Source organism: Bufo bufo, chromosome 5 (genome assembly GCF_905171765.1).
Source record: "Bufo bufo chromosome 5, aBufBuf1.1, whole genome shotgun sequence".
In the NCBI taxonomy this organism is placed as follows: Eukaryota; Metazoa; Chordata; class Amphibia; order Anura; family Bufonidae; genus Bufo; species Bufo bufo.
The window spans coordinates 4423208-4448018 of NC_053393.1; the positions used below are offsets into that span (position 1 = coordinate 4423208).

The following is a 24811-nucleotide window of genomic DNA, read 5'->3' on the forward strand; positions in this document are numbered from 1 at the left end:
GGTATGACTGGAGTATAGGACATGATGTAGCAGTAGAACTGTGGCTGCAGCTCTGGGTATGACTGGAGTATAGGACATGATGTAGCAGTAGAACTATGTCTGCAGCTCTGGATGTGACTGGAGTACTGGACATGATGTAGCCGTAGAACTGTGGCTGCAGCTCTGGATGTGACTGGAGTATAGGACATGATGTAGCAGTAGAAGTGTGGCTGCAGCTCTGGATGTGACTGGAGTACTGGACATGATGTAGCAGTAGAAGTGTGGCTGCAGCTCTGGATGTGTGCAGAGGGTTCCGGGGTATCCGGGCAGGACATTACTGAGTTTCGATCTTCCCTGCAGACGTGATGCAGGACAACCTCCTGGAGGAGAAGACGAAGCTCATCGACCCGCAGGCTATCATGGCCTCCATACATCGGAAAGGCCAGACACCCATCCCGTGGAGGTGAGTGCAGCCGGCAGGGGATGAAGAGCGGCGCCCCCTGCTGGGGGGTGGGAGGCAGGAACCTCACGCCTCTCCTACTGTCTCCTAGGTATTCTCAGGTGTCTGCTATGGAGCTGGACAAGTTCTTGGAAGATGTGAAGTGAGGTCTCGAGGATGTCTCTCTACTGTCCCTCCTCCTCCTCCTAACTATGTCTGTCTCTCCTGCAGCCCCCTCTCAGCCTGTCTCTTGTGGGGTGTCTCTCCTCCCCCTTCTTATGTCTCTCACTGAGCGTCTGTCCATCGGTTTGTCTCTTATGCACTCTCGGCCTGTCTCTTGTGGGGTGTCTCCTCTCCTCTCCCCTCACATGTCCTTCTGGTTTTGTAGGAATGGGATCTACCCCCTCATGAACTTTGCTGTCTCTCGCCCTCACGTGTTGCCGCGCGCTCTCTCACAGTCGCAGGAAGACTTACAGACCTCAGAGACCCCCACACCTGAGCCCGTGGAGGTGGAGACCAGGAAGGTGAGTGCACCAGATGGCCTGACATACAGTGCATTGAGAAAGTCCTCACATTCTGCCCTCTCCCTCCTTGTGCTATCAGTTCCCCCATCATATACAGTGCATTGAGAAAGTCCTCACACCCCTCAGTGTCCTCACATTCTGTCCTCTCGCTCCTTGTGCTATCAGTTCCCCCATCGTTCTGCCCTCAGTCCCCAGAATCAGAAAGCGAGAAGAAGGTGAGAAATATTCACTGATTTACTGAGAAAAACCTCACATGGACATAAGTCTACAGCCCCTTTACTACCCGGAACATAAGTCTTCATCCCCTTTACTCAGGACATAAGTCTTCAGCCCCTGCCCAGTACCATCCCTACAGTAAAGCATGGTGGTGGCAGCATTGTGTCTGGAGGAGACCAGGCGCCGCTCATCACCTGCCCAATACCATCCCTACAGTGAAGCATGGTGGTGGCAGCATTGTGTCTGGAGGAGACCAGGCGCCGCTCATCACCTGCCCAATACCATCCCTACAGTGAAGTATGGTGGTGGCAGCATTGTGTCTGGAGGAGACCAGGCGCTGCTTATCTCCTGCCCAATACCATCCCTACAGTGAAGTATGGTGGTGGCAGCATTGTGTCTGGAGGAGACCAGGCGCCGCTCATCACCTGCCCAATACCATCCCTACAGTGAAGTATGGTGGTGGCAGCATTGTGTCTGGAGGAGACCAGGCGCTGCTTATCTCCTGCCCAATACCATCCCTACAGTGAAGCATGGTGGGGCCAGCATCATGTCTGGAGGAGACCAGGTGCCGCTCATCTCCTGCCCAATACCATCCCTACAGTGAAGCATGGTGGGGGCAGCATCATGTCTGGAGGACACCAGGCGCCACTCATCTCCTGCCCAATACCATCTCTACAGTGAAGCATGGTGGTGGCAGCATCATGTCTGGAGGAGACCAGGCGCCGCTCATCACCTGCCCAATACCATCCCTACAGTGAAGCATGGTGGTGGCAGTGTCATGTCTGGGGGAGACTAGGCGCCGCTCATCTCCTGCCCAATACCATCCCTACAGTGAAGCATGGTGGGGGCAGCATCATGTCTGGAGGAGACCAGGCGCCGCTCATCACCTGCCCAATACCATCCCTACAGTGAAGCATGGTGGTGGCAGTATTATGCTGGGGGACAGGGAGACCGATCATGGTGGAGGGAAAGCTGAATGGAGCAAAGTCCAGAGATCTTCTGAATGAGAACCTGATCCAGAGCTCTGGTCCTCAGACTGGGCAGAAGGTTCTCCTTCCAACAAGACAATGGTCCTAAGCCCACGGCCAGGACACCACAGGAGCGGCTGAGGGACAACTCTAGGAATGTCCTTGAGGGGCCAGAACATGGAACATCTCTAGAGAGACCCGAAGATGGCTGTCCACCGACGGCCTCCATCCAACCTGACAGAGCTGGAGAGGATCTGCAGAGAAGAACGGCCGAAAAACAACAAATCCAGGTGTAAACCTTGTGGCATCAAGAAGACTGGAGGCTGGAATCACTGCCAGAGGGGCTGAAGACTTATGTCCTGAGTAGTGAAGGGGCTGCAGACTTATGTCCTGGGTAGTGAAGGGGCTGAAGACTTATGTCCTGGGTAGTGAAGGGGCTGAAGACTTACAGTGGCGGAAATAATTATTTGACCCCTCACTGATTTTGTAAGTTTGTCCAATGACAAAGAAATGAAAAGTCTCAGAACAGTATCATTTCAATGGTAGGTTTATTGTAACAGTGGCAGATAGCACATCAAAAGGAAAATCGAAAAAATAACTTTAAATAAAAGATAGCAACTGATTTGCATTTCATTGAGTGAAATAAGTATTTGAACCCTCTAACAAAAAAAGACTTAATACTTGGTGGAAAAACCCTTGTTTGCAAGCACAGAGGTCAAACGTTTCTTGTAATTGATGACCAAGTTTGCGCACATTTTAGGAGGAATGTTGGTCCACTCCTCTTTGCAGATCATCTCTAAATCCCTAAGGTTTCGAGGCTGTCTCTGTGCAACTCTGAGCTTGAGCTCCCTCCATAGGTTTTCGATTGGATTAAGGTCCGGAGACTGACTAGGCCACTCCATGACCTTAATGTGCTTCTTCTTGAGCCACTCCTTTGTTGCCTTTGCTGTATGTTTTGGGTCATTGTCGTGCTGGAACACCCATCCACGACCCATTTTCAGTTTCCTGGCAGAGGGAAGGAGGTTGTCGCTCAGGATTTCACGATACATGGCTCCGTCCATTTTCCCGTTTATGCGAATAAGTTGTCCTGTGCCCTTAGCAGAAAAACACCCCCAAAGCAAAATGTTTCCACCCCCATGCTTGACGGTGGGGACGGTGTTTTGGGGGTCATAGGCAGCATTTTTCTTCCTCCAAACACAGCGAGTTGAGTTAATGCCAAAGAGCTCTATTTTGGTCTCATCAGACCACAGCACCTTCTCCCAGTCACTCTCTGAATCATTCAGGTGTTCATTGGCAAACTTCAGACGGGCCTGCACATGTGCCTTCCTGAGCAGGGGGACCTTGCGAGCCCTGCAGGATTTTAATCCATTGCGGTGTAATGTGTTTCCAATGGTTTTCTTGGTGACTGTGGTCCCTGCTAATTTGAGGTCATTAACTAACTCCTCCCGTGTAGTTCTAGGATGCTTTTTCACCTTTCTCAGAACCATTGACACCCCACGAGGTGAGATCTTGCGTGGAGCCCCAGAGCGAGGTCGATTGATGGTCATTTTGTGCTCCTTCCATTTTCGAACAATCGCACCAACAGTTGTCACCTTCTCTCCCAGCTTCTTGCTAATGGTTTTGTAGCCCATTCCAGCCTTGTGCAGGTCTACAATTTTGTCTCTGACATCCTTGGACAGCTCTTTGGTCTTTCCCATGTTGGAGAGTTTGGAGTCTGCTTGATTGATTGATTCTGTGGACAGGTGTCTTTTATACAGGTGACTAGTTAAGACAGGTGTCCTTAATGAGGGTGACTAATTGAGTAGAAGTGTCTAACCACTCTGTGGGAGCCAGAACTCTTAATGGTTGGTAGGGGTTCAAATACTTATTTCACTCAATGAAATGCAAATCAGTTGCTATCTTTTATTTCAAGTTATTTTTTCGATTTTCCTTTTGATGTGCTATCTGCCACTGTTACAATAAACCTACCATTGAAATGATACTGTTCTGAGACTTTTCATTTCTTTGTCATTGGACAAACTTACAAAATCAGTGAGGGGTCAAATAATTATTTCCGCCACTGTATGTCCTGGGTAGTGAAGGGGCTGCAGACTTATGTCCCGGGTAGTGAAGGGGCTGAAGACTTATGTCCTGTCTAGTAAAGGGGCTGAAGACTTATGTCCTGGGTAGTGAAGGGGCTGCAGACTTATGTCCTGGGTAGTGAAGGGGCTGCAGACTTATGTCCCGGGTAGTGAAGGGGCTGCAGACTTATGTCCCGGGTAGTGAAGGGGCTGAAGACTTATGTCCTGGGTAGTGAAGGGGCTGCAGACTTATGTCCCGGGTAGTGAAGGGGCTGCAGACTTATGTCCCGGGTAGTGAAGGGGCTGCAGACTTATGTCCCGGGTAGTGAAGGGGCTGAAGACTTATGTCCCGGGTAGTGAAGGGGCTGCAGACTTATGTCCTGGGTAGTGAAGGGGCTGAAGACTTATGTCCTGTCTAGTAAAGGGGCTGAAGACTTATGTCCTGGGTAGTGAAGGGGCTGCAGACTTATGTCCTGGGTAGTGAAGGGGCTGCAGACTTATGTCCCGGGTAGTGAAGGGGCTGCAGACTTATGTCCCGGGTAGTGAAGGGGCTGAAGACTTATGTCCCGGGTAGTGAAGGGGCTGCAGACTTATGTCCTGGGTAGTGAAGGGGCTGCAGACTTATGTCCTGGGTAGTGAAGGGGCTGAAGACTTATGTCCCGGGTAGTGAAGGGGCTGAAGACTTATGTCCTGTCTAGTAAAGGGGCTGCAGACTTATGTCCTGGGTAGTGAAGGGGCTGCAGACTTATGTCCTGGGTAGTAAAGGGCCGGAGGACTTACAGTATCTCAGAGAAGTCAGTGCACCCCTCACATTTTAGTAAATATCTTCTTCTATCTCTTCCCGGGACTGCACTGAAGCTCTGACCCTCTGATACAATGTAACGTAGTCAGTCTGCAGCTTGTATATCAGTGTACATTGGGCGTGCCCTCACAATAACTCAACACACCGCCATTAATGTCTAAACCGCTGGCGACAAAAGTGAGTGCACCCCTAAGTGAGAATTGTCAAATTGTGCCCAATTAGTCATTTTCCCTCCCGGTGTCACGTGACTCGTTAGTGTTATAAGGTCTCAGATGTGAATGGGGGGCAGGTTGGTTACATTTGGTGTTATCGCTCTCACACTGGTCACTGGACGTTCAGCTCCTCATGGCAAAGAACTCTGAGGATCTGAAAAAAAGAATTGTTGCTCTGCATAAAGATGACCAAGGCTATAAGAAGATGGCCGACACCCTGACACTGAGCTGCAGCGTGGTGGCCATACAGCGGTTTAACAAGACAGGTTCCACTCAGAAGAGGCCTCACTATGGTCGACCAGAGAAGCTGAGTGCACGAGCTCCACATCATATCCAGAGGTTGTATGAGTGCTGCCAGCATTGCTGCAGAGGTTACAGTGGTGGGGGGTCAGCCTGTCAGTGCTCAGCGTCATATCCAGAGGTTGTATGAGTGCTGCCAGCATTGCTGCAGAGGTTACAGGGGTGGGGGGTCAGCCTGTCAGTGCTCAGAGCCATATCCAGAGGTTGTATGAGTGCTGCCAGCATTGCTGCAGAGGTTACAGGGGGGGGGGTCAGCCTGTCAGTGCTCAGCGTCATATCCAGAGGCTGTATGAGTGCTGACCGCATTGCTGCAGAGGTTACAGGGGTGGGGGGTCAGCCTGTCAGTGCTCAGCGTCATATCCAGAGGTTGTATGAGTGCTGCCAGCATTGCTGCAGAGGTTACAGGGGTGGGGGTCAGCCTGTCAGTGCTCAGCGTCATATCCAGAGGTTGTATGAGTGCTGCCAGCATTGCTGCAGAGGTTACAGGGGTGGGGGGTCAGCCTGTCAGTGCTCAGCGTCATATCCAGAGGTTGTATGAGTGCTGCCAGCATTGCTGCAGAGGTTACAGGGGTGGGGGGTCAGCCTGTCAGTGCTCAGCGTCATATCCAGAGGTTGTATGAGTGCTGCCAGCATTGCTGCAGAGGTTACAGGGGTGGGGGGTCAGCCTGTCAGGGCTCAGCGTCATATCCAGAGGTTGTATGAGTGCTGCCAGCATTGCTGCAGAGGTTACAGGGGTGGGGGGTTAGCCTGTCAGTGCTCAGCGTTATATCCAGAGGATGTATGAGTGCTGCCAGCATTGCTGCAGAGGTTACAGGGGTGGGGGGTCAGCCTGTCAGTGCTCAGCGTCATATCCAGAGGTTGTATGAGTGCTGCCAGCATTACTGCAGAGGTTACAGGGAGGGGGGTCAGCCTGTCAGTGCTCAGCGTCCTATCCAGAGGTTGTATGAGTGCTGCCAGCATTGCTGCAGAGGTTACAGGGGTGGGGGGTCAGCCTGTCAGTGCTCAGCGTCATATCCAGAGGTTGTATGAGTGCTGCCAGCATTGCTGCAGAGGTTACAGGGGTAGGGGTCAGCCTGTCAGTGCTCAGCATCATATCCAGAGGTTGTATGAGTGCTGCCAGCATTGCTGTAGAGGTTACAGGGGTAGGGGTCAGCCTGTCAGTGCTCAGCGTCATATCCAGAGGTTGTATGAGTGCTGCCAGCATTGCTGCAGAGGTTACAGGGGTAGGGGTCAGCCTGTCAGTGCTCAGCGTCATATCCAGAGGTTGTATGAGTGCTGCCAGCATTGCTGCAGAGGTTACAGGGGTAGGGGTCAGCCTGTCAGTGCTCAGCATCATATCCAGAGGTTGTATGAGTGCTGCCAGCATTGCTGCAGAGGTTACAGGGGTGGGGGGTCAGCCTGTCAGTGCTCAGCGTCCTATCCAGAGGTTGTATGAGTGCTGCCAGCATTGCTGCAGAGGTTACAGGGGTGGGGGGTCAGCCTGTCAGTGCTCAGCGTCATATCCAGAGGTTGTATGAGTGCTGCCAGCATTGCTGCAGAGGTTACAGGGGTAGGGGTCAGCCTGTCAGTGCTCAGCATCATATCCAGAGGTTGTATGAGTGCTGCCAGCATTGCTGTAGAGGTTACAGGGGTAGGGGTCAGCCTGTCAGTGCTCAGCGTCATATCCAGAGGTTGTATGAGTGCTGCCAGCATTGCTGCAGAGGTTACAGGGCTGGGAGGTCAGCCTGTCAGTGCTCAGCGTCATATCCAGAGGTTGTATGAGTGCTGCCAGCATTGCTGCAGAGATTACAGGGGTGGGGGGTCAGCCTGTCAGTGCTCAGCGTCATATCCAGAGGTTGTATGAGTGCTGCCAGCATTGCTGCAGAGGTTACAGGGGTGGGGGGTCAGCCTGTCAGTGCTCAGCGTCATATCCAGAGGTTGTATGAGTGCTGCCAGCATTGCTGCAGAGGTTACAGGGGTGGGGGGTCAGCCTGTCAGTGCTCAGTGTTATATCCAGAGGTTGTATGAGTGCTGCCAGCATTGCTGCAGAGGTTACAGGGGTGGGGGGGTCAGCCTGTCAGTGCTCAGCGTCATATCCAGAGGTTGTATGAGTGCTGCCAGCATTACTGCAGAGGTTACAGGGGTGGGGGGTCAGCCTGTCAGTGCTCAGCGTCATATCCAGAGGTTGTATGAGTGCTGCCAGCATTGCTGCAGAGGTTACAGGGGTGGGGGGTCAGCCTGTCAGTGCTCAGCGTCATATCCAGAGGTTGTATGAGTGCTGCCAGCATTGCTGCAGAGGTTACAGGGGTGGGGGGTCAGCCTGTCAGTGCTCAGCATCATATCCAGAGGTTGTATGAGTGCTGCCAGCATTGCTGCAGAGGTTACAGGGGTGGGGGGTCAGCCTGTCAGTGCTCAGCGTCATATCCAGAGGCTGTATGAGTGCTGCCAGCATTGCTGCAGAGGTTACAGGGGTGCGGGGTCAGCCTGTCAGTGCTCAGCGTCATATTCAGAGGTTGTATGAGTGCTGCCAGCATTGCTGCAGAGGTTACAGGGGTGGGGGGTCAGCCTGTCAGTGCTCAGCGTCATATCCAAAGGGTGTATGAGTGCTGCCAGCATTGCTGCAGAGGTTACAGGGGTGGGGGGTCAGCCTGTCAGTGCTCAGCGTCATATCCAGAGGTTGTATGAGTGCTGCCAGCATTGCTGCAGAGGTTACAGGGGTGGGGGGTCAGCCTGTCAGTGCTCAGCGTCATATCTAGAGGTTGTATGAGTGCTGCCAGCATTGCTGCAGAGGTTACAGGGGTGGGGGGTCAGCCTGTCAGTGCTCAGCGTCATATCCAGAGGATGTATGAGTGCTGCCAGCATTGCTGCAGAGGTTACAGGGGTGGGGGGTCAGCCTGTCAGTGCTCAGCGTCATATACAGAGGTTGTATGAGTGCTGCCAGGGTTACAGGGGTGCAGGTCAGCCTGTCAGTTCTCTGACTATACACCGCACACTGCATCACATTGGTCGTCCCAGAAGGAGCCTCGTCTAAAGATGATGCACAAGAAGCCTGCAAACCATACAAGCAGACTAAGGACATGGATTATTGGACCACGTCCTGTGGTCTGATGAGACCAAGATAAACTTAATTGGTTGAGATGGTGTCAGACGTGTGTGGCGGCAACCAGGTGAGGAGCACAAAGAAAAGTGTGTCCTGCCTACAGTCAAGCATGGTAGTGGGGAGCTAGAGTTCATTGAGGGAACCATGGATGCCAACATGTTCTGTGACGTACTGAAGCAGAGCGTGATCCCCTCCCTTCGAAAACTGGGCCGCAGGGCAATATCCAACATGATAACGACCATTCAAGATGACCACTGCCTTACTAAAGAAACTAAGGGAGAATGTGCTGGACCTGCCAAACATGTCTCCAGACCTAGGGTATTGAGCATCTGTGGGGCCTCCTCAAAGGGAAGGTGGAGGAGAGGAAGGTCTCCAACATCCACCAGCTCGTGATGTCATCGTGGAGGAGGAGGAGAAGAGGATTCCAGTGGAACCTGTGAAGCTCTAGTGAACTCCATGCCAAAGAGATTTAAGGCACTGCTGGAAAATAATGGCGGCCACACAAAATATTGACACTTGGGGCACAATTTGGACATTTTTCACTTAGGGGTGTCCTCACTTTTGTTGCCAGCAGTTTAGACATTAATGGCTGTGAGGACATAGCAAATGTACACAGCTGAACAATGACTACATTACATTGTATCAAAGTGTCAGGTCTTCAGTTTTGTCCCATTAAAAGATCTACACTGAGCAAAAATATAAACACAACACTTTTGGTTTTGCTCCCATTTTGCATGAGCTGAACTCAAAGATCTGAAGCATGTTCTACAGACACAGAAGACCCGTTACTCTCAGATATTGTCCACAAATCTGTCTAGATCTGTGTAGTGAGCGCTTCTCCTTTGCCGAGATAATCCATTCCACCTCACAGGTGTGGCATATCAAGGTGCTGATTAGACAGCATGAATATTGCCCACAATAAAAGGCCACTCTGAAATGTGCAGTTTGATCACACAGCACAATGCCACAGATGTCGCAACGTTTGAGGGAGCGTGCAATTGGCATGCTGACTGCAGGAATGTCTCCCAGAGCTGTTGCCCGTGCAAAGAATGTTCATTTCTCTACCATGAGCCGTCTCCAAAGGCGTTTCAGAGAATTTGGCAGTACATCCAACCGGCCTCACAACTTCAGACCACGTGTAACCACCCCACACCAGGACCTCCACATCCAGCATGTCCACCTCCATGATCGTCTGAGACCAGCCACCCGGACGGCTGCAGCAACAATCAGTTTGCATAACCAAAGTATGTTATAGACAACGAACACAGGGGCATTTTATTGATGGCATTTTGAATGCACAGAGATCCCGTGAGGAGATCCTGGGGCCCATTGTTGTGCCGTTCATCCACGACCATCACCTCATGGTGCAGCATGATAATGCACGGCCCCATATTGCAGGGATCTGTAAACAATGCCTGGAAGCTGAAAACATCCCAGTTCTTGCATGGCAGCATACTCACCGGACATGTCGCCCAGTTCCTGCCAATATTCTGCAACTTCGCACAGAAGAGGAGCGGACCAACATCCCACAGGCCACAATCAACAACCTGATCAACTCTATGCAATGGAGATGTGTTGCTCTGCGTGAGTAAAATGGTCATACCAGATACTGTTTGGTTTTCTGCCCCCCCAGTAAGGCAAAACGGTGCACATTTCAGAGTGGCCTTTTATTGTGGCCAGTCTAAGGCACACCTGTGAGGTGGGATGGATTATATCGGCAAAGGAGAAGTGCTCACTAACACAGATTTTGGGCTCGTTCACATAAACGTGAAGCCGATGCCCGTGCTGTGGACCGCAAATTGCGGTCCGCAATGCATGGGCACTATCCGTGGGGCAGGCGCATGGGGATGGCGATCCTTCCGTTCCGCAAAAAGATAGAACTTGCTCTATCTTTATGCGGTGCGGAAGCACCGAACGGAACCCCCAGAAAGCACTCCGTAGTGCTTCCATTCTGCATCTCCGGATTTGCAGACCCATTGAAATGAATGGGTCTGCATCAGTGATGCGGAATGGCCACGGAACGGTGCCTGTGTATTGCGGATCCGCAATACGGCAACGGGCAGCACATGGTGAACAATATTTGAGAGTAACGGGTCTTTTGTGTCTGAAGATCTGAAACATTTTCTAAATGGGAGCAAAACAAAGTGTTGCATTTATATTTTTGTTCAGTGTAATAAAATATTTACAAAAATGTGAGGGGTGCACTGAGTTTTGTGAGATACTGTATGTCCCGGGTAAAGGGGCTGAAGACTTATGTCCCGGGTAGTGAAGGGGCTGAAGACTTATGTCCCGGGTAAAAGGGCTGAAGACTTATGTCCTGGGTAGTAAAGGGGCTGAAGACTTATGTTCCGGGTAGTGAAGGGGCTGAAGACTTATGTCCCGGGTAGTGAAGGGGCTGCAGACTTATGTCCCGGGTAGTAAAGGGGCTGAAGACTTATGTCCCGGGTAGTAAAGGGGCTGAAGACTTATGTCCTGGGTAGTGAAGGGGCTGAAGACTTATGTCCCGGGTAGTAAAGGGGCTGAAGACTTATGTCCCGGGTAGTAAAGGGGCTGAAGACTTATGTCCCGGGTAAAAGGGCTGAAGACTTATGTCCTGGGTAGTGAAGGGGCTGAAGACTTATGTCCCGGGTAGTAAAGGGGCTGAAGACTTATGTCCTGGGTAGTAAAGGGGCTGAAGACTTATGTCCTGGGTAGTAAAGGGGCTGCAGACTTATGTCCTGGGTAGTGAAGGGGCTGCAGACTTATGTCCTGGGTAGTGAAGGGGCTGAAGACTTATGTCCCGGGTAGTAAAGGGGCTGAAGACTTATGTCCCGGGTAGTAAAGGGGCTGAAGACTTATGTCCCGGGTAAAAGGGCTGAAGACTTATGTCCTGGGTAGTGAAGGGGCTGAAGACTTATGTCCTGGGTAAAGGGGCTGCAGACTTATGTCCCGGGTAAAAGGGCTGAAGACTTATGTCCTGGGTAGTAAAGGGGCTGAAGACTTATGTCCTGAGTAGTGAAGGGGCTGAAGACTTATGTCCTGGGTAGTAAAGGGGCTGAAGACTTATGTCCTGGGTAGTAAAGGGGCTGAAGACTTATGTCCCGGGTAGTAAAGGGGCTGAAGACTTATGTCCCGGGTAGTAAAGGGGCTGAAGACTTATGTCCCGGGTAAAAGGGCTGAAGACTTATGTCCTGGGTAGTGAAGGGGCTGAAGACTTATGTCCTGGGTAAAGGGGCTGCAGACTTATGTCCCGGGTAGTAAAGGGGCTGAAGACTTATGTCCCGGGTAGTAAAGGGGCTGAAGACTTATGTCCCGGGTAGTAAAGGGGCTGAAGACTTATGTCCTGAGTAAAGGGGCTGCAGACTTATGTCATTGTGAGGTTTTTCTCAGTAAATCAGTGAATATTTCTCACCTTCTTCTCACTTTCTTATTCTGGGGACTGAAGGCAGAACGATGGGGGAACTGATAGCACAAGGAGGGAGAGGACAGAATGTGAGGACACTGAGGGTGTGAGGACTTTCTCAATGCACTGTATATGATGGGGGAACTGATAGCACAAGGAGCGAGAGGGCAGAATGTGAGGACAGTGAGGGGTGTGAGGACTTTCCTAACGCATTGTAGGATGATGGGAATGATGTGACGGTGACTGGGAGACCATTGTGTGTGTCGGGTCATCTTCGAACTCCTCCAAGCACAGACTTGCTGAGTGGTCGCTCAGGCCGGGCTTGGTCCTCCTCAGGCGACATCCCAGTGCCCCCTCCCTGGATATTGAGCCCCTAATGATCTCTTCTCACTGCAGGTCGTACAGATGCACTGCAACCTGGAGCGGCGAGAAGATAAGGCTCGGATACACGTATGTTATATGTAGCTGTCCTTCGACACCATACCACCCGCCATTCTCTGTAGTCACCCCAGTTACAGGATATATGACCGCCCCCTAGAAGTGTGAACAGACCCTTATGTCAGGGTTTTTACAGGTGAAACACATTTATTACTGCAGCTGCAAGGTCTGAATGCACCTTTAAATTGTTCTCACGCCCCTCGCAGTGTCAACGTGAACGCAAATCTCTGAGATGTGATCGGCATTCATTGCAAAATAATTGAATGCGTAAGTGTTCACACCGCTCAGGGCATTATGTACAGCAGTACAGCTTGGGGCCTCTGCGGAGCTCCTCATTCCTCCTTACATGGGGGCTTTCTGCCCATATGTTCACCCACATATCCTGACGCTGACATTGTAACTGTACTGGAATGATGTAGACTAGGAGGACTCGTAGAGCGTGCTCACTAGTCACCCACAGCCATAAAGCGTGCTCACTAGTCACCCACAGCCATAAAGCATGCTCACTAGTCACCCACAGCCATAAAGCATGCTCACTAGTCACCCACAGCCATAAAGCGTGCTCACTAGTCACCCACAGCCATAAAGCATGCTCACTAGTCACCCACAGCCATAAAGCATGCTCTCTACAGCCTCCTATCTATACTCATAGAGCGTGCTCACTACAGCCTCCTATCTATACTCCTAGAGCGTGCTCACTACAGCCTCCTATCTATACTCATAGAGCGTGCTCACTACAGCCTCCTATCTATACTCATAGAGCGTGCTCACTACAGTCACCCACAGCCATAAAGCATGCTCACTACAGTCACCCACAGCCATAAAGCATGCTCACTACAGCCTCCCATCTATACTCAGAGCGTGCTCACTACAGCCTCCTATCTATACTCAGAGCGTGCTCACTACAGTCACCCACAGCCATAAAGCATGCTCACTACAGTCACCCACAGCCATAAAGCATGCTCTCTACAGCCTCCTATCTATACTCAGAGCGTGCTCACTACAGTCACCCACAGCCATAAAGCATGCTCACTACAGTCACCCACAGCCATAAAGCATGCTCACTACAGCCTCCCATCTATACTCAGAGCGTGCTCACTACAGCCTCCTATCTATACTCAGAGCGTGCTCACTACAGTCACCCACAGCCATAAAGCATGCTCACTACAGTCACCCACAGCCATAAAGCATGCTCTCTACAGCCTCCTATCTATACTCAGAGCGTGCTCACTACAGTCACCCACAGCCATAAAGCATGCTCACTACAGTCACCCACAGCCATAAAGCATGCTCACTACAGCCTCCCATCTATACTCAGAGCGTGCTCACTACAGTCACCCACAGCCATAAAGCATGCTCACTAGTCACCTATCTATACTCAGAGCATGCTCACTAGTCACCCACAGCCATAAAGCATGCTCACTAGTCACCCACAGCCATAAAGCATGCTCTCTACAGCCTCCTATCTATACTGAGAGCGTGCTCACTACAGTCACCCACTGCCATAAAGCATGCTCACTACAGCCTCCTATCTATACTCATAGAGCATGCTCACTACAGCCTCCTATCTATACTCATAGAGCATGCTCACTAGTCACCCACCGCCATAAAGCATGCTCACTACAGCCTCCTATTTATACTCATAGAGCATGCTCACTACAGCCTCCTATCTATACTCATAGAGCATGCTCACTACAGTCACCCACAGCCATAAAGCATGCTCACTAGTCACCTATCTATACTCAGAGCGTGCTCACTAGTCACCCACAGCCATAAAGCGTGCTCTCTACAGCCTCCTATCTATACTCAGAGCGTGCTCACTAGTCACCCACAGCCATAAAGCATGCTCACTAGTCACCCACAGCCATAAAGCATGCTCTCTACAGCCTCCTATCTATACCCATAGAGCATGCTCACTACAGTCACCCACCGCCATAAAGCATGCTCACTACAGCCTCCTATCTATACTCAGAGCGTGCTCACTACAGTCACCCACCGCCATAAAGCATGCTCTCTACAGCCTATCTATACTCATAGAGCAGGGATCATCAACCTTCGGCACTCCAGCTGTTGTGGAAGTACAACTCCCAGCATGCTCTTTCCACTTGTATGGGAGTTTAGAGAGCAGCCAAGCAAGTGTGCATGATGGGAGATGTAGTTTCACAACATTTGGAGTCCTGGAGGTTGCTGACCCCTGTCCTACAGCATGCTCCCTAGAGTCACAGCCATAAAGCATCCTCTCTACAGCCTCCTATCTATACTCATAGAGCATGCTCACTACAGTCACCCACAGCCATATAGCATGCTCACTACACTCTCCCAAACTCATAGAGCATGCTCGCTGCATTTTCCCATTCTCACAGAGCATGTTTACTACACTCTTTCACACTCAAAAAGCATGCTCACTGCACTTTCCTAAACTCACAGAGCATTCTCACTACACACTTTCAAACTCACAGAGCATGCTCACTGCACTCCAAAACTCAGAGCATGCTCACTGCACTCTCCAAAACTCAGAGCGTGCTCACTGCACTCTGCGAAACTCACATCGCATGCTCAATGCACTCTCCAAAACTCAGAGCATGCTCACTGCACTCTGCGAAACTCGCAGAGCGTGCTCACTGCACTCTCCAAAACTCACATCGCATGCTCACTGCACTCTCCAAAACTCACAGAGCATGCTCACTGCACTCTCCAAAACTCAGAGCATGCTCACTGCACTCTCCAAAACTCAGAGCGTGCTCACTGCACTCTGCGAAACTCACATCGCATGCTCAATGCACTCTCCAAAACTCAGAGCATGCTCACTGCACTCTGCGAAACTCGCAGAGCGTGCTCACTGCACTCTCCAAAACTCACATCGCATGCTCACTGCACTCTCCAAAACTCACAGAGCGTGCTCACTGCACTCTCCAAAACTCACAGAGCGTGCTCACTGCACTCTCCAAAACTCACAGAGCGCGCTCACTGCACTCTCCAAAACTCAGAGCGTGCTCACTGCACTCTGCGAAACTCACAGAGCGCGCTCACTGCACTCTCCAAAACTCACAGAGCGCGCTCACTGCACTCTCCAAAACTCACAGAGCGCGCTCACTGCACTCTCCAAAACTCACAGCGCGCGCTCACTGCACTCTCCAAAACTCAGAGCGCGCTCACTGCACTCTCCAAAACTCACCGAGCGCGCTCACTGCACTCTCCAAAACTCACAGAGCGCGCTCACTGCACTCTTCCATACTCAGCAGCTTGTTTTCTGCTATAAAGCGAATCTCTGCAGCCAACAGAACAGAGAACGGGCTCTGGAGGGAATTTGTCTTCCATCCTGATCAAAGGAAACAGGAAAAATAAAAATGCTATTCTGACTCGTGGTTATGACCTCAAAGTATGAAGGGGGTGAATACTTTGTCAAGACATCCTAGTGGGAGCATAGGGATCACGCACCCCCACGGCAGTTTCCTTCCTACACACCCCTCCCCCTCCTCTCTCCCTCTCACTTTGTTCTCTTTCTCAGCTCACCTTGTACCTAAAGTTGGAAGACAAGTTGCACCGGCACCTGAGCTGCGACCTGCTACCCAGTAAGTGATATGACACCCCTAGGGGGCGCTTTCCTGGTGATGTCTGCGCTACTCATCCTCCCAAGTAATAGAGCAGAGTAGAGGGGCTTTCTGACGGGCAGCATTCCTGAAATTCTCTGTGCTGCTGTGTATTTTCCAGGTTAAAAACTGGAGGTGTTGGGTAAAGGAAATAAAAACCAGTGGTTGTTCAGTCCATCTTGATCAGTACATTCTGTCGTTGCACCAGTAAGGAACCTTCCACCATTAGGCACCCTGTCCCCACCAGTAGGTAGCAGCTGGTGACTCTGTGGCGTGCCTCTCATCTTGGTTGTTTCTCTTCTGTTGTAGATGAAAGTTCTCAGACTCTCGCCTCGGAGCTCGTGCACTACGGCTTCATCAGTGAGGTGAGTCCTGCGGAGAGTGGCGCCGTCTCATTGGGCGATGTGTATCTCATACTGGAAGCGTGCACCAGTCACTGCAGAACCAGAACCTCCTCCCCCTGCAGCTGTAGATGTGGATTAAATGGGGGCAGCCATAAGTGTGGGGTGTAGCCTGCACATTTCGGGTCTTTCCCTCTCCTTAATGATTGGGCGGCCCTTCCTAGTGTGATGTCAGAGCTTTGCTGTGTGCTCTGAGCCAATCAGATGTCTCCTTTTGTTGCACCGTCCTCCCCTCTCACAGCAGGAGTCTGGAAGAGACAAATGGCAGCTGCATCTCCCCCCTCCTCCTCTAGCAGGATTGTTTGGTGGCACAGAAGACCCTGCAGATGTGGAGCTGCCCCAGAATCTGTGTAGTCATCTTCTGTACGAAGAACCCACCTCCCCATAACAGGGAGGTTTACTAAGATGCATCCCAACATAGTGTGGACAGATGCTTAGCAATGATGCTCTAGGCAGCCGGTCATGTCTGGCCCTGCATCTGTGGACAAGATGGCTGCCAGTCCCCAGCGGTGTACATCCAAGGGGTGAAGCTGTGCCAGTCCTCCGCCCTCGCTCTGCACAGGAGTTTTGTACATTCATTTCCTTTCTTTGTTTGATTTGTTTAGGAAGACTGTCAGAAAATGGCTAACTTCCTGGAAGACGCTCTGCACAAGTACCGCCCCCCTCTGAACTGACGGCCATGTCTACCCTGGGAAAGATGGTGAACAGGACGGCCATAGAGTTGGCAGGTGCTACAGCAGACGAGGAGGGGCAATGACCACTCTGTTTCCAGCCCTCTAGGAGCTTTGGCTCTGGCACTGAAGCCTCCAAAGGAGAAGTCCACCGCGAGATCTGAACTCAGTCCATCACTTTTTAACAGCATTGTGTCGTTAATCTCTTGGCAATCAAGGAGTTAATTGTGCAGTCTATGCTACTTGTAACAATGGGCCACACTAACCAGCTGCGAACGCGTCTCATCCTGAGGAGGAGATAATAGCGGAAGCCATGAATAATATTAGATCTGATATTAATTCGACCCATCTGCTCTCGGGTCCCTGGAGGTGGCGGAAATGGAATCTTATGTCCCCAGAATGACAGAAACGTGTCAGTAGTGATTACTGCCAAAGCATCCAACCTCCCCCTCCCCACATGATGATTTAAAGGCGACACAATGTTTACTGAACAGCACAAGGGCCACAGATTATAAAAGAGAACCCATGTGATGTACAAGCACCGTGTATTTATTATATTGTGTCACTAAAATATGGTGTAAGACTAGTGCTGAAACGTAGGGCGAGAGGGACGAAGGGTGAGGCTGGAGGTGAAAGGTAGGACGAGAGGAACGAAGGGTAAGGCTGGAGGTGAAAGGAAGGACGAGAGGGACGAAGGGTAAGGCTGGAGGTGAAAGGAAGGACGAGAGGGACGAAGGGTAAGGCTGGAGGTGAAAGGTAGGACGAGAGGGACGAAGGGTAAGGCTGGAGGTGAAAGGAAGGACGAGAGGGACGAAGGGAAAGGCTGGAGGTGAAAGGTAGGACGAGAGGGACGAAGGGTAAGGCTGGAGGTGAAAGGTGGGACGAGAGGGACGAAGGGTAAGGCTGGAGGTGAAAGGTAGGATGAGAGGCACGAAGGGTGAGGCTGGAGGTGAAAGGTAGGATGAGAGGGACGAAGGGTAAGGCTGGAGGTGAAAGGTGGGACGAAGGGTAAGGCTGGAGGTGAAAGGTAGGATGAGAGGCACGAAGGGTGAGGCTGGAGGTGAAAGGTAGGATGAGAGGGACGAAGGGAAAGGCTGGAGGTGAAAGGTAGGACGAGAGGGACGAATGGTAAGGCTGGAGGTGAAAGGAAGGACGAGAGGGACGAAGGGTAAGGCTGGAGGTGAAAGGTAGGACGAGAGGGACGAAGGGTAAGGCTGGAGGTGAAAGGAAGGACGAGAGGGACGAAGGGAAAGGCTGGAGGTGAAAGGTAGGACGAGAGGGACGAAGGGAAAGGCTGGAGGTGAAAGGTAGGACGAAGGGAAAGGCTGGAGGTGAAAGGTAGGACGAGAGGGACGAAGGGAAAGGTAGGACGAAGGGAAAGGCTGGAGGTGAAAGGACGAAGGGTGAGGCTGGAGGTGAAAGGTAGGACGAGAGGGACGAAGGGTAAGGCTGGAGGTGAAAGGAAGGACGAGAGGGACGAAGGGTAAGGCTGGAGGTGAAAGGTAGGATGAGAGGGACGAAGGGAAAGGCTGGAGGTGAAAGGTAGGACGAGAGGGACGAATGGTAAGGCTGGAGGTGAAAGGAAGGACGAGAGGGACGAAGGGTAAGGCTGGAGGTGAAAGGTAGGACGAGAGGGACGAATGGTAAGGCTGGAGGTGAAAGGTAGGGCGAGAGGGACGAAGGGTGAGGCTGGAGGTGAAAGGTAGGACGAGAGGGGTGAAGGGAAAGGCTGGAGGTGAAAGGTAGGACCAGAGGGACGAAGGGTAAGGCTGGAGGTGAAAGGTAGGACGAGAGGGACGAAGGGTAAGGCTGGAGGTGAAAGGAAGGACGAGAGGGACGAAGGGTAAGGCTGGAGGTGAAAGGTAGGACGAAGGGTAAGGCTGGAGGTGAAAGGTAGGACGAGAGGGACGAAGGGTAAGGCTGGAGGTGAAAGGAAGGACGAGAGGAACGAAGGGTAAGGCTGGAGGTGAAAGGAAGGACGAGAGGGACGAAGGGTAAGGCTGGAGGTGAAAGGTAGGACGAGAGGGACGAAGGGTAAGGCTGGAGGTGAAAGGAAGGACGAGAGGGACGAAGGGAAAGGCTGGAGGTGAAAGGTAGGACGAGAGGGACGAATGGTAAGGCTGGAGGTGAAAGGAAGGACGAGAGGGACGAAGGGTAAGGCTGGAGGTGAAAGGTAGGACGAGAGGGACGAAGGGTAAGGCTGGAGGTGAAAGGAAGGACGAGAGGGACGAAGGGAAAGGCTGGAGGTGAAAGGTAGGACGAGAGGGACGAAGGGAAAGGCTGGAGGTGAAAGGTAGGACGAAGGGAAAGGCTGGAGGTGAAAGGTAGGACGAGAGGGACGAAGGGAAAGGCTGGAGGTGAAAGGACGAAGGGTGAGGCTGGAGGTGAAAGGTAGGACGAGAGGGACGAAGGGTAAGGCTGGAGGTGAAAGGAAGGACGAGAGGGACGAAGGGTAAGGCTGGAGGTGAAAGGTAGGATGAGAGGGACGAAGGGAAAGGCTGGAGGTGAAAGGTAGGACGAGAGGGACGAATGGTAAGGCTGGAGGTGAAAGGAAGGACGAGAGGGACGAAGGGTAAGGCTGGAGGTGAAAGGTAGGACGAGAGGGACGAATGGTAAGGCTGGAGGTGAAAGGTAGGGCGAGAGGGACGAAGGGTGAGGCTGGAGGTGAAAGGTAGGACGAGAGGGGTGAAGGGAAAGGCTGGAGGTGAAAGGTAGGACCAGAGGGACGAAGGGTAAGGCTGGAGGTGAAAGGTAGGACGAGAGGGACGAAGGGTAAGGCTGGAGGTGAAAGGAAGGACGAGAGGGACGAAGGGTAAGGCTGGAGGTGAAAGGTAGGACGAGAGGGACGAAGGGTAAGGCTGGAGGTGAAAGGTAGGACGAGAGGGACGAAGGGTAAGGCTGGAGGTGAAAGGAAGGACGAGAGGAACGAAGGGTAAGGCTGGAGGTGAAAGGAGGGACGAAGGGTAAGGCTGGAGGTGAAAGGTAGGACGAGAGGGACGAAGGGTAAGGCTGGAGGTGAAAGGAAGGACGAGAGGGACGAAGGGAAAGGCTGGAGGTGAAAGGTAGGACGAGAGGGACGAAGGGAAAGGCTGGAGGTGAAAGGTAGGACGAAGGGAAAGGCTGGAGGTGAAAGGTGGGACGAAGGGAAAGGCTGGAGGTGAAAGGACGAAGGGTGAGGCTGGAGGTGAAAGGTAGGACGAGAGGGACGAAGGGTAAGGCTGGAGGTGAAAGGAAGGACGAGAGGGACGAAGGGTAAGGCTGGAGGTGAAAGGAAGGACGAGAGGGACGAAGGGAAAGGCTGGAGGTGAAAGGTAGGACGCGAGGGACGAAGGGAAAGGCTGGAGGTGAAAGGTAGGACGAGAGGGACGAAGGGTAAGGCTGGAGGTGAAAGGAAGGACGAGGGGGACGAAGGGAAAGGCTGGAGGTGAAAGGTAGGACGAGAGGGACGAAGGGAAAGGCTGGAGGTGAAAGGTAGGACGAGAGGGACGAAGGGAAAGGTAGGACGAGAGGGACGAAGGGAAAGGCTGGAGGTGAAAGGTGGGACGAAGGGAAAGGCTGGAGGTGAAAGGTAGGACGAGAGGGACGAAGGGAAAGGCTGGAGGTGAAAGGACGAAGGGTGAGGCTGGAGGTGAAAGGTAGGGCGAGAGGGATGAAGGGTAAGGCTGGAGGTGAAACGGTGGGCGAGAGGGACGAAGGGAAAGGCTGGAGGTGGAACGTAGAGTGAGGGGGATAGGGTAAGACTGGCGGTGGAACTTACGGCGAGAGGGAAGAAGGGTGAGGCTGGAAGTAGGGCGAGAAGGACAAAGGGTAAGGCTGGAGGTGAAAGGTAGGTCGAGAGGGATGAAGGGTAAGTCTGGTGGTGGAACATGGGATCCAGGGGTAAGGCTGGAGGTGACATGTAGGGTGAGAGGAAAGAAGGGTAAAGCTGGCGGTGGAACATAGGGCGAGGGGGATGAGGGGTAAGGCTGGCAGTGAAATGTAGGGCGAGAGGGACGAAGAGTGAGGTTGACGGTGGAACGTAGGGTGAGGGGTAAGGTTGGCGGTGAAACACAGGGCGAAAGGGACAAAGGGTAAGGCTGGAGGTGAAAGGTAGGACGAGAGGGACGAAGGGTAAGCTGGAGGTGAACGGTAGGACGAGAGGGACGAAGGGTAAGGCTGGAGGTGAAAGGTAGGACGAGAGGGACCGAGGGTAAGGCTGGAGGTGAAAGGTGGGACGAAGGGAAAGGCTGGAGGTGAAAGGTAGGGCGAGAGGGACGAAGGGAAAGGCTGTAGGGGGATGGGGTAAGACTGGTGGTGGAACTTAGGGCGAGAGGGAAGAAGGGTGAGGCTGGAAGTGGAACGTAGGGTGAGAGGGACGAAGGGTAAGGCTGGAGGTGACAGGTAGGGCGAGGCTGGAAGTGGAACGTAGAGCGAGAGGGACGAAGGGTAAGGCTGGAGGTAAAAGGTAGGACGAGAGGGACGAAGTGTAAGGCTGGAGGTGAAAGGTGGGACGAAGGGTAAGGCTGGAGGTGAAAGGTAGGGCGAGAGGGACGAAGGGAAAGGCTGGAGGTGAAAGGTAGGGCAAGAGGGACGAAGGGTAAGGCTGGAGGCGAGAGGGACGAAGGGAAAGGCTGGAGGTGGAACGTAGAGTGAGGGGAATAGGGTAAGACTGGCGGTGGAACTTAGGGCGAGGGGTAAGACTGGTGGTAGAACGTTGGACAAGGGGTTAGCCTGGCAGCGAAATTTAAGGGGTGAGGGGTAAAGCTGGCAGAGGGACATAGGGTGAGAGGGATGAGGGGTAAAGTTGGCAGAGGAAAGTAGGGCAAGGGGTAAGGCTGAGTTCACACTTCTGTTATTTGATCAGTTATTTCCATCAGTTATTGTGAACCAAAACCAGGTGCGGTCAAATACAAAGAACAGGTGCAGATCTTTCCATTACACCTTTATCTCTGAATAGGCTTCACTACTGGCTTTGGCTCACAATAACTGATCAAATAACGGAAATGTGAACTCAGCCTAAGACTGGCAGAAGAACATAGGGTGAGGGGTATAGCTGGGTGGAGGAAGGTGGGGCAAGAGGGACAATGGATAAGACTGGTAGAGGAACGTAATGCGAGGGGCATAAGTGGTGAGTCAGAATCCCACCGCCCATCGAGGGCAGCATTGATATGACATCATGTGACATTGTCTGATAATAAAACAACTGATGAGTTTCTGCTCGTTGTTCAGCAGCGAGTCCTGAGTACAGATAACGACAAAACAGTGGAAGGATTGTCCCATCCTGGGACGAGGACTGAGCTGATCTGGTGCCTCCTCCTTACCCTCCCATCCAAAGAGCAGGACACAAGACCCATCCTGATGTGTGTAGTGCTGATCTCTCACATGGAAAACCTTTATCAAACATCCTGCTCACACAGCTGAGGACTTGTTACAGAGTATCGGTAGAGACAATCCTCTGTGAGCTAAACCCAGCAATAGCAGGAGTGTCTCCAGGCTGTTAGCTCCTCAATGATACATTGTAACAACACTCAGCAGTATGAGCATGAAGTCAGCTGCACTCAGTATGTGAATAATTTTCCCATTCACTGACCGAGAGCAGAGCTCTTGAAAATTGTGAGGACTTGAAGACTGAGGTTTATGAAGACATGTGTTGACCTTTTCATTCCACACCGGTGAACCTTCGTGTACAGAAATTGTCTGTGCTGTTTGGTTTGGCGGCTGACGAGACGCCACAGAGGGAAGAGAAGTCTCGCAGGAGAAATGACATCCTGTAAACACTGCATCTCCTGAGACACCACAGACCCTCTGGTACAAGCAGTCTCTGCTCAGTGTGATGTCCTGGACATGGTCAGGGCTGCTTCGTTCCGTAATCTACCTTTATGGCAATGGGATCCATTTTTCTGATATCGAGTTTCCAAACTCCGGCATAGATGTATATGATAATATTCTGCTGCATTATACAGCCTCCACGAGAAGGAGGTCACTACCTACAGATTATACAGCCTCCACTAGAGGGAGCTCACTACATACAGCCACCACTAGAGGGAGCTCACTACATACAGATTATACTGCCACCAATAGAGGGAGCTCACTACATACAGATTATACAGCCACCACTAGAGGAAGCTCACTACATACAGATTATACAGCCACCACTAGAGGGAGCTCACTACATACAGATTATACAGCCACCACTAGAGGAAGCTCACTACATACAGATTATACAGCCACCACTAGAGGGAGCTCACTACATACAGATTATACTGCCACCAATAGAGGGAGCTCACTACATACAGATTATACTGCCACCAATAGAGGGAGCTCACTACATACAGATTATACTGCCACCATTAGTGGGAGCTAACTACATACAGATTATACAGCCACCAATAGAGAAAGCTCACTACATACAGATTATACAGCCACCACTAGAGGGAGCTCACTACATACAGATTATACAGCCACCACTAGAGAAAGCTCACTACATACAGATTATACAGCCACCATTAGTGGGAGCTCACTACATACAGATTATACTGACACCAATAGAGGGAGCTCACTACATACAGATTATACAGCTCATATGATCTGTATGTAGTGAGCTCCCTCTAGTGGTGGCTGTATAATCTGTATGTAGTGAGCTCCCTCTAATGGTGTCTGTATAATCTGTATGTAGTGAGCTTCCTCTAGTGGTGGCTGTATAATCTGTATGTAGTGAGCTCCCTCTAGTGGTGACTGTATAATCTGTATGTAGTGAGCTCCCTCTAGTGGTGGCCGTATAATCTGTATGTAGTGAGCTCCCTCTAGTGGTGGCCGTATAATCTGTATGTAGCGAGCTCCCTCTAGTAGTTGCTGTATAATCTGTATGTAGTGAGCTCCCTCTAGTAGTTGCTGTATAATCTGTATGCAGTGAGCTCCCTCTAGTGGTGGCTGTATAATCTGTATGTAGTGAGCTCCCTCTAGTGGTGACTGTATAATCTGTATGCAGTGAGCTTCCTCTAATGGTGGCTGTATAATCTGTATGTAGTGAGCTCCCTCTAGTGGTGGCTGTATAATCTGTATGTAGTGAGCTCCCTCTAGTGGTGGCCGTATAATCTGTATGTAGTGAGCTCCCTCTAGTGGTGGCCGTATAATCTGTATGTAGCGAGCTCCCTCTAGTAGTTGCTGTATAATCTGTATGTAGCGAGCTCCCTCTAGTAGTTGCTGTATAATCTGTATGTAGTGAGCTCCCTCTAGTGGTGGTTGTATAATCTGTATGTAGTGAGCTCCCTCTAGTGGTGACTGTATAATCTGTATGCAGTGAGCTTCCTCTAGTGGTGGCTGTATAATCTGTATGTAGTGAGCTCCCTCTAGTGGTGGCTGTATAATCTGTATGTAGTGAGCTCCCTCTAGTGGTGACTGTATAATCTGTATGTAGTGAGCTCCCTCTAGTGGTGGCAGTATAATCTGTATGTAGTGAGCTCCCTCTAGTGGTGGCTGTATAATCTGTATGTAGTGAGCTCCCTCTAGTGGTGACTGTATAATCTGTATGTAGTGAGCTCCCCCTAGTGGTGGCTGTATAATCTGTATGTAGTGAGCTCCCTCTAGTGGTGGCTGTATAATCTGTATGTAGTGAGCTCCCTCTAGTGGTGGCTGTATAATCTGTGTGTAGTGATCTCCCCCTAGTGGTGACTGTATAATCTGTATGTAGTGAGTTCCCTCTAGTGGTGGCTGTATAATCTGTATGTAGTGATCTCCCCCTAGTGGTGGCTGTATAATCTGTATGTAGTGA

At 51.5% G+C, this 24811-nt stretch overlaps 1 protein-coding gene and 1 long non-coding RNA gene across 3 annotated transcripts in view; both read left to right on the forward strand.

The window, feature by feature from the left end:
• The window catches only part of NRBP2 (nuclear receptor binding protein 2), a 64336-nt gene extending 46744 nt beyond the window's left edge, over positions 1-17592 (forward strand). For both annotated transcript variants that reach the window (XM_040433208.1, XM_040433210.1), the window contains exons 13-19: positions 340-442; positions 531-581; positions 807-942; positions 12358-12411; positions 15908-15971; positions 16299-16354; positions 16996-17592. In XM_040433208.1, coding sequence (XP_040289142.1) covers positions 340-442; positions 531-581; positions 807-942; positions 12358-12411; positions 15908-15971; positions 16299-16354; positions 16996-17064 — 533 coding nt within the window. In that variant the 3' untranslated portion in view covers positions 17065-17592. The remainder of the gene's footprint in view (positions 1-339; positions 443-530; positions 582-806; positions 943-12357; positions 12412-15907; positions 15972-16298; positions 16355-16995) is intronic.
• Positions 17593-18728: 1136 nt separating this feature from the next.
• On the forward strand, positions 18729-18985 carry LOC121002622. The gene is made up of 3 exons (XR_005779301.1): positions 18729-18756; positions 18837-18916; positions 18948-18985. It is a non-coding gene; the product is annotated as an uncharacterized LOC121002622 (long non-coding RNA).
• The last annotated feature ends 5826 nt before the right edge of the window (positions 18986-24811 follow it).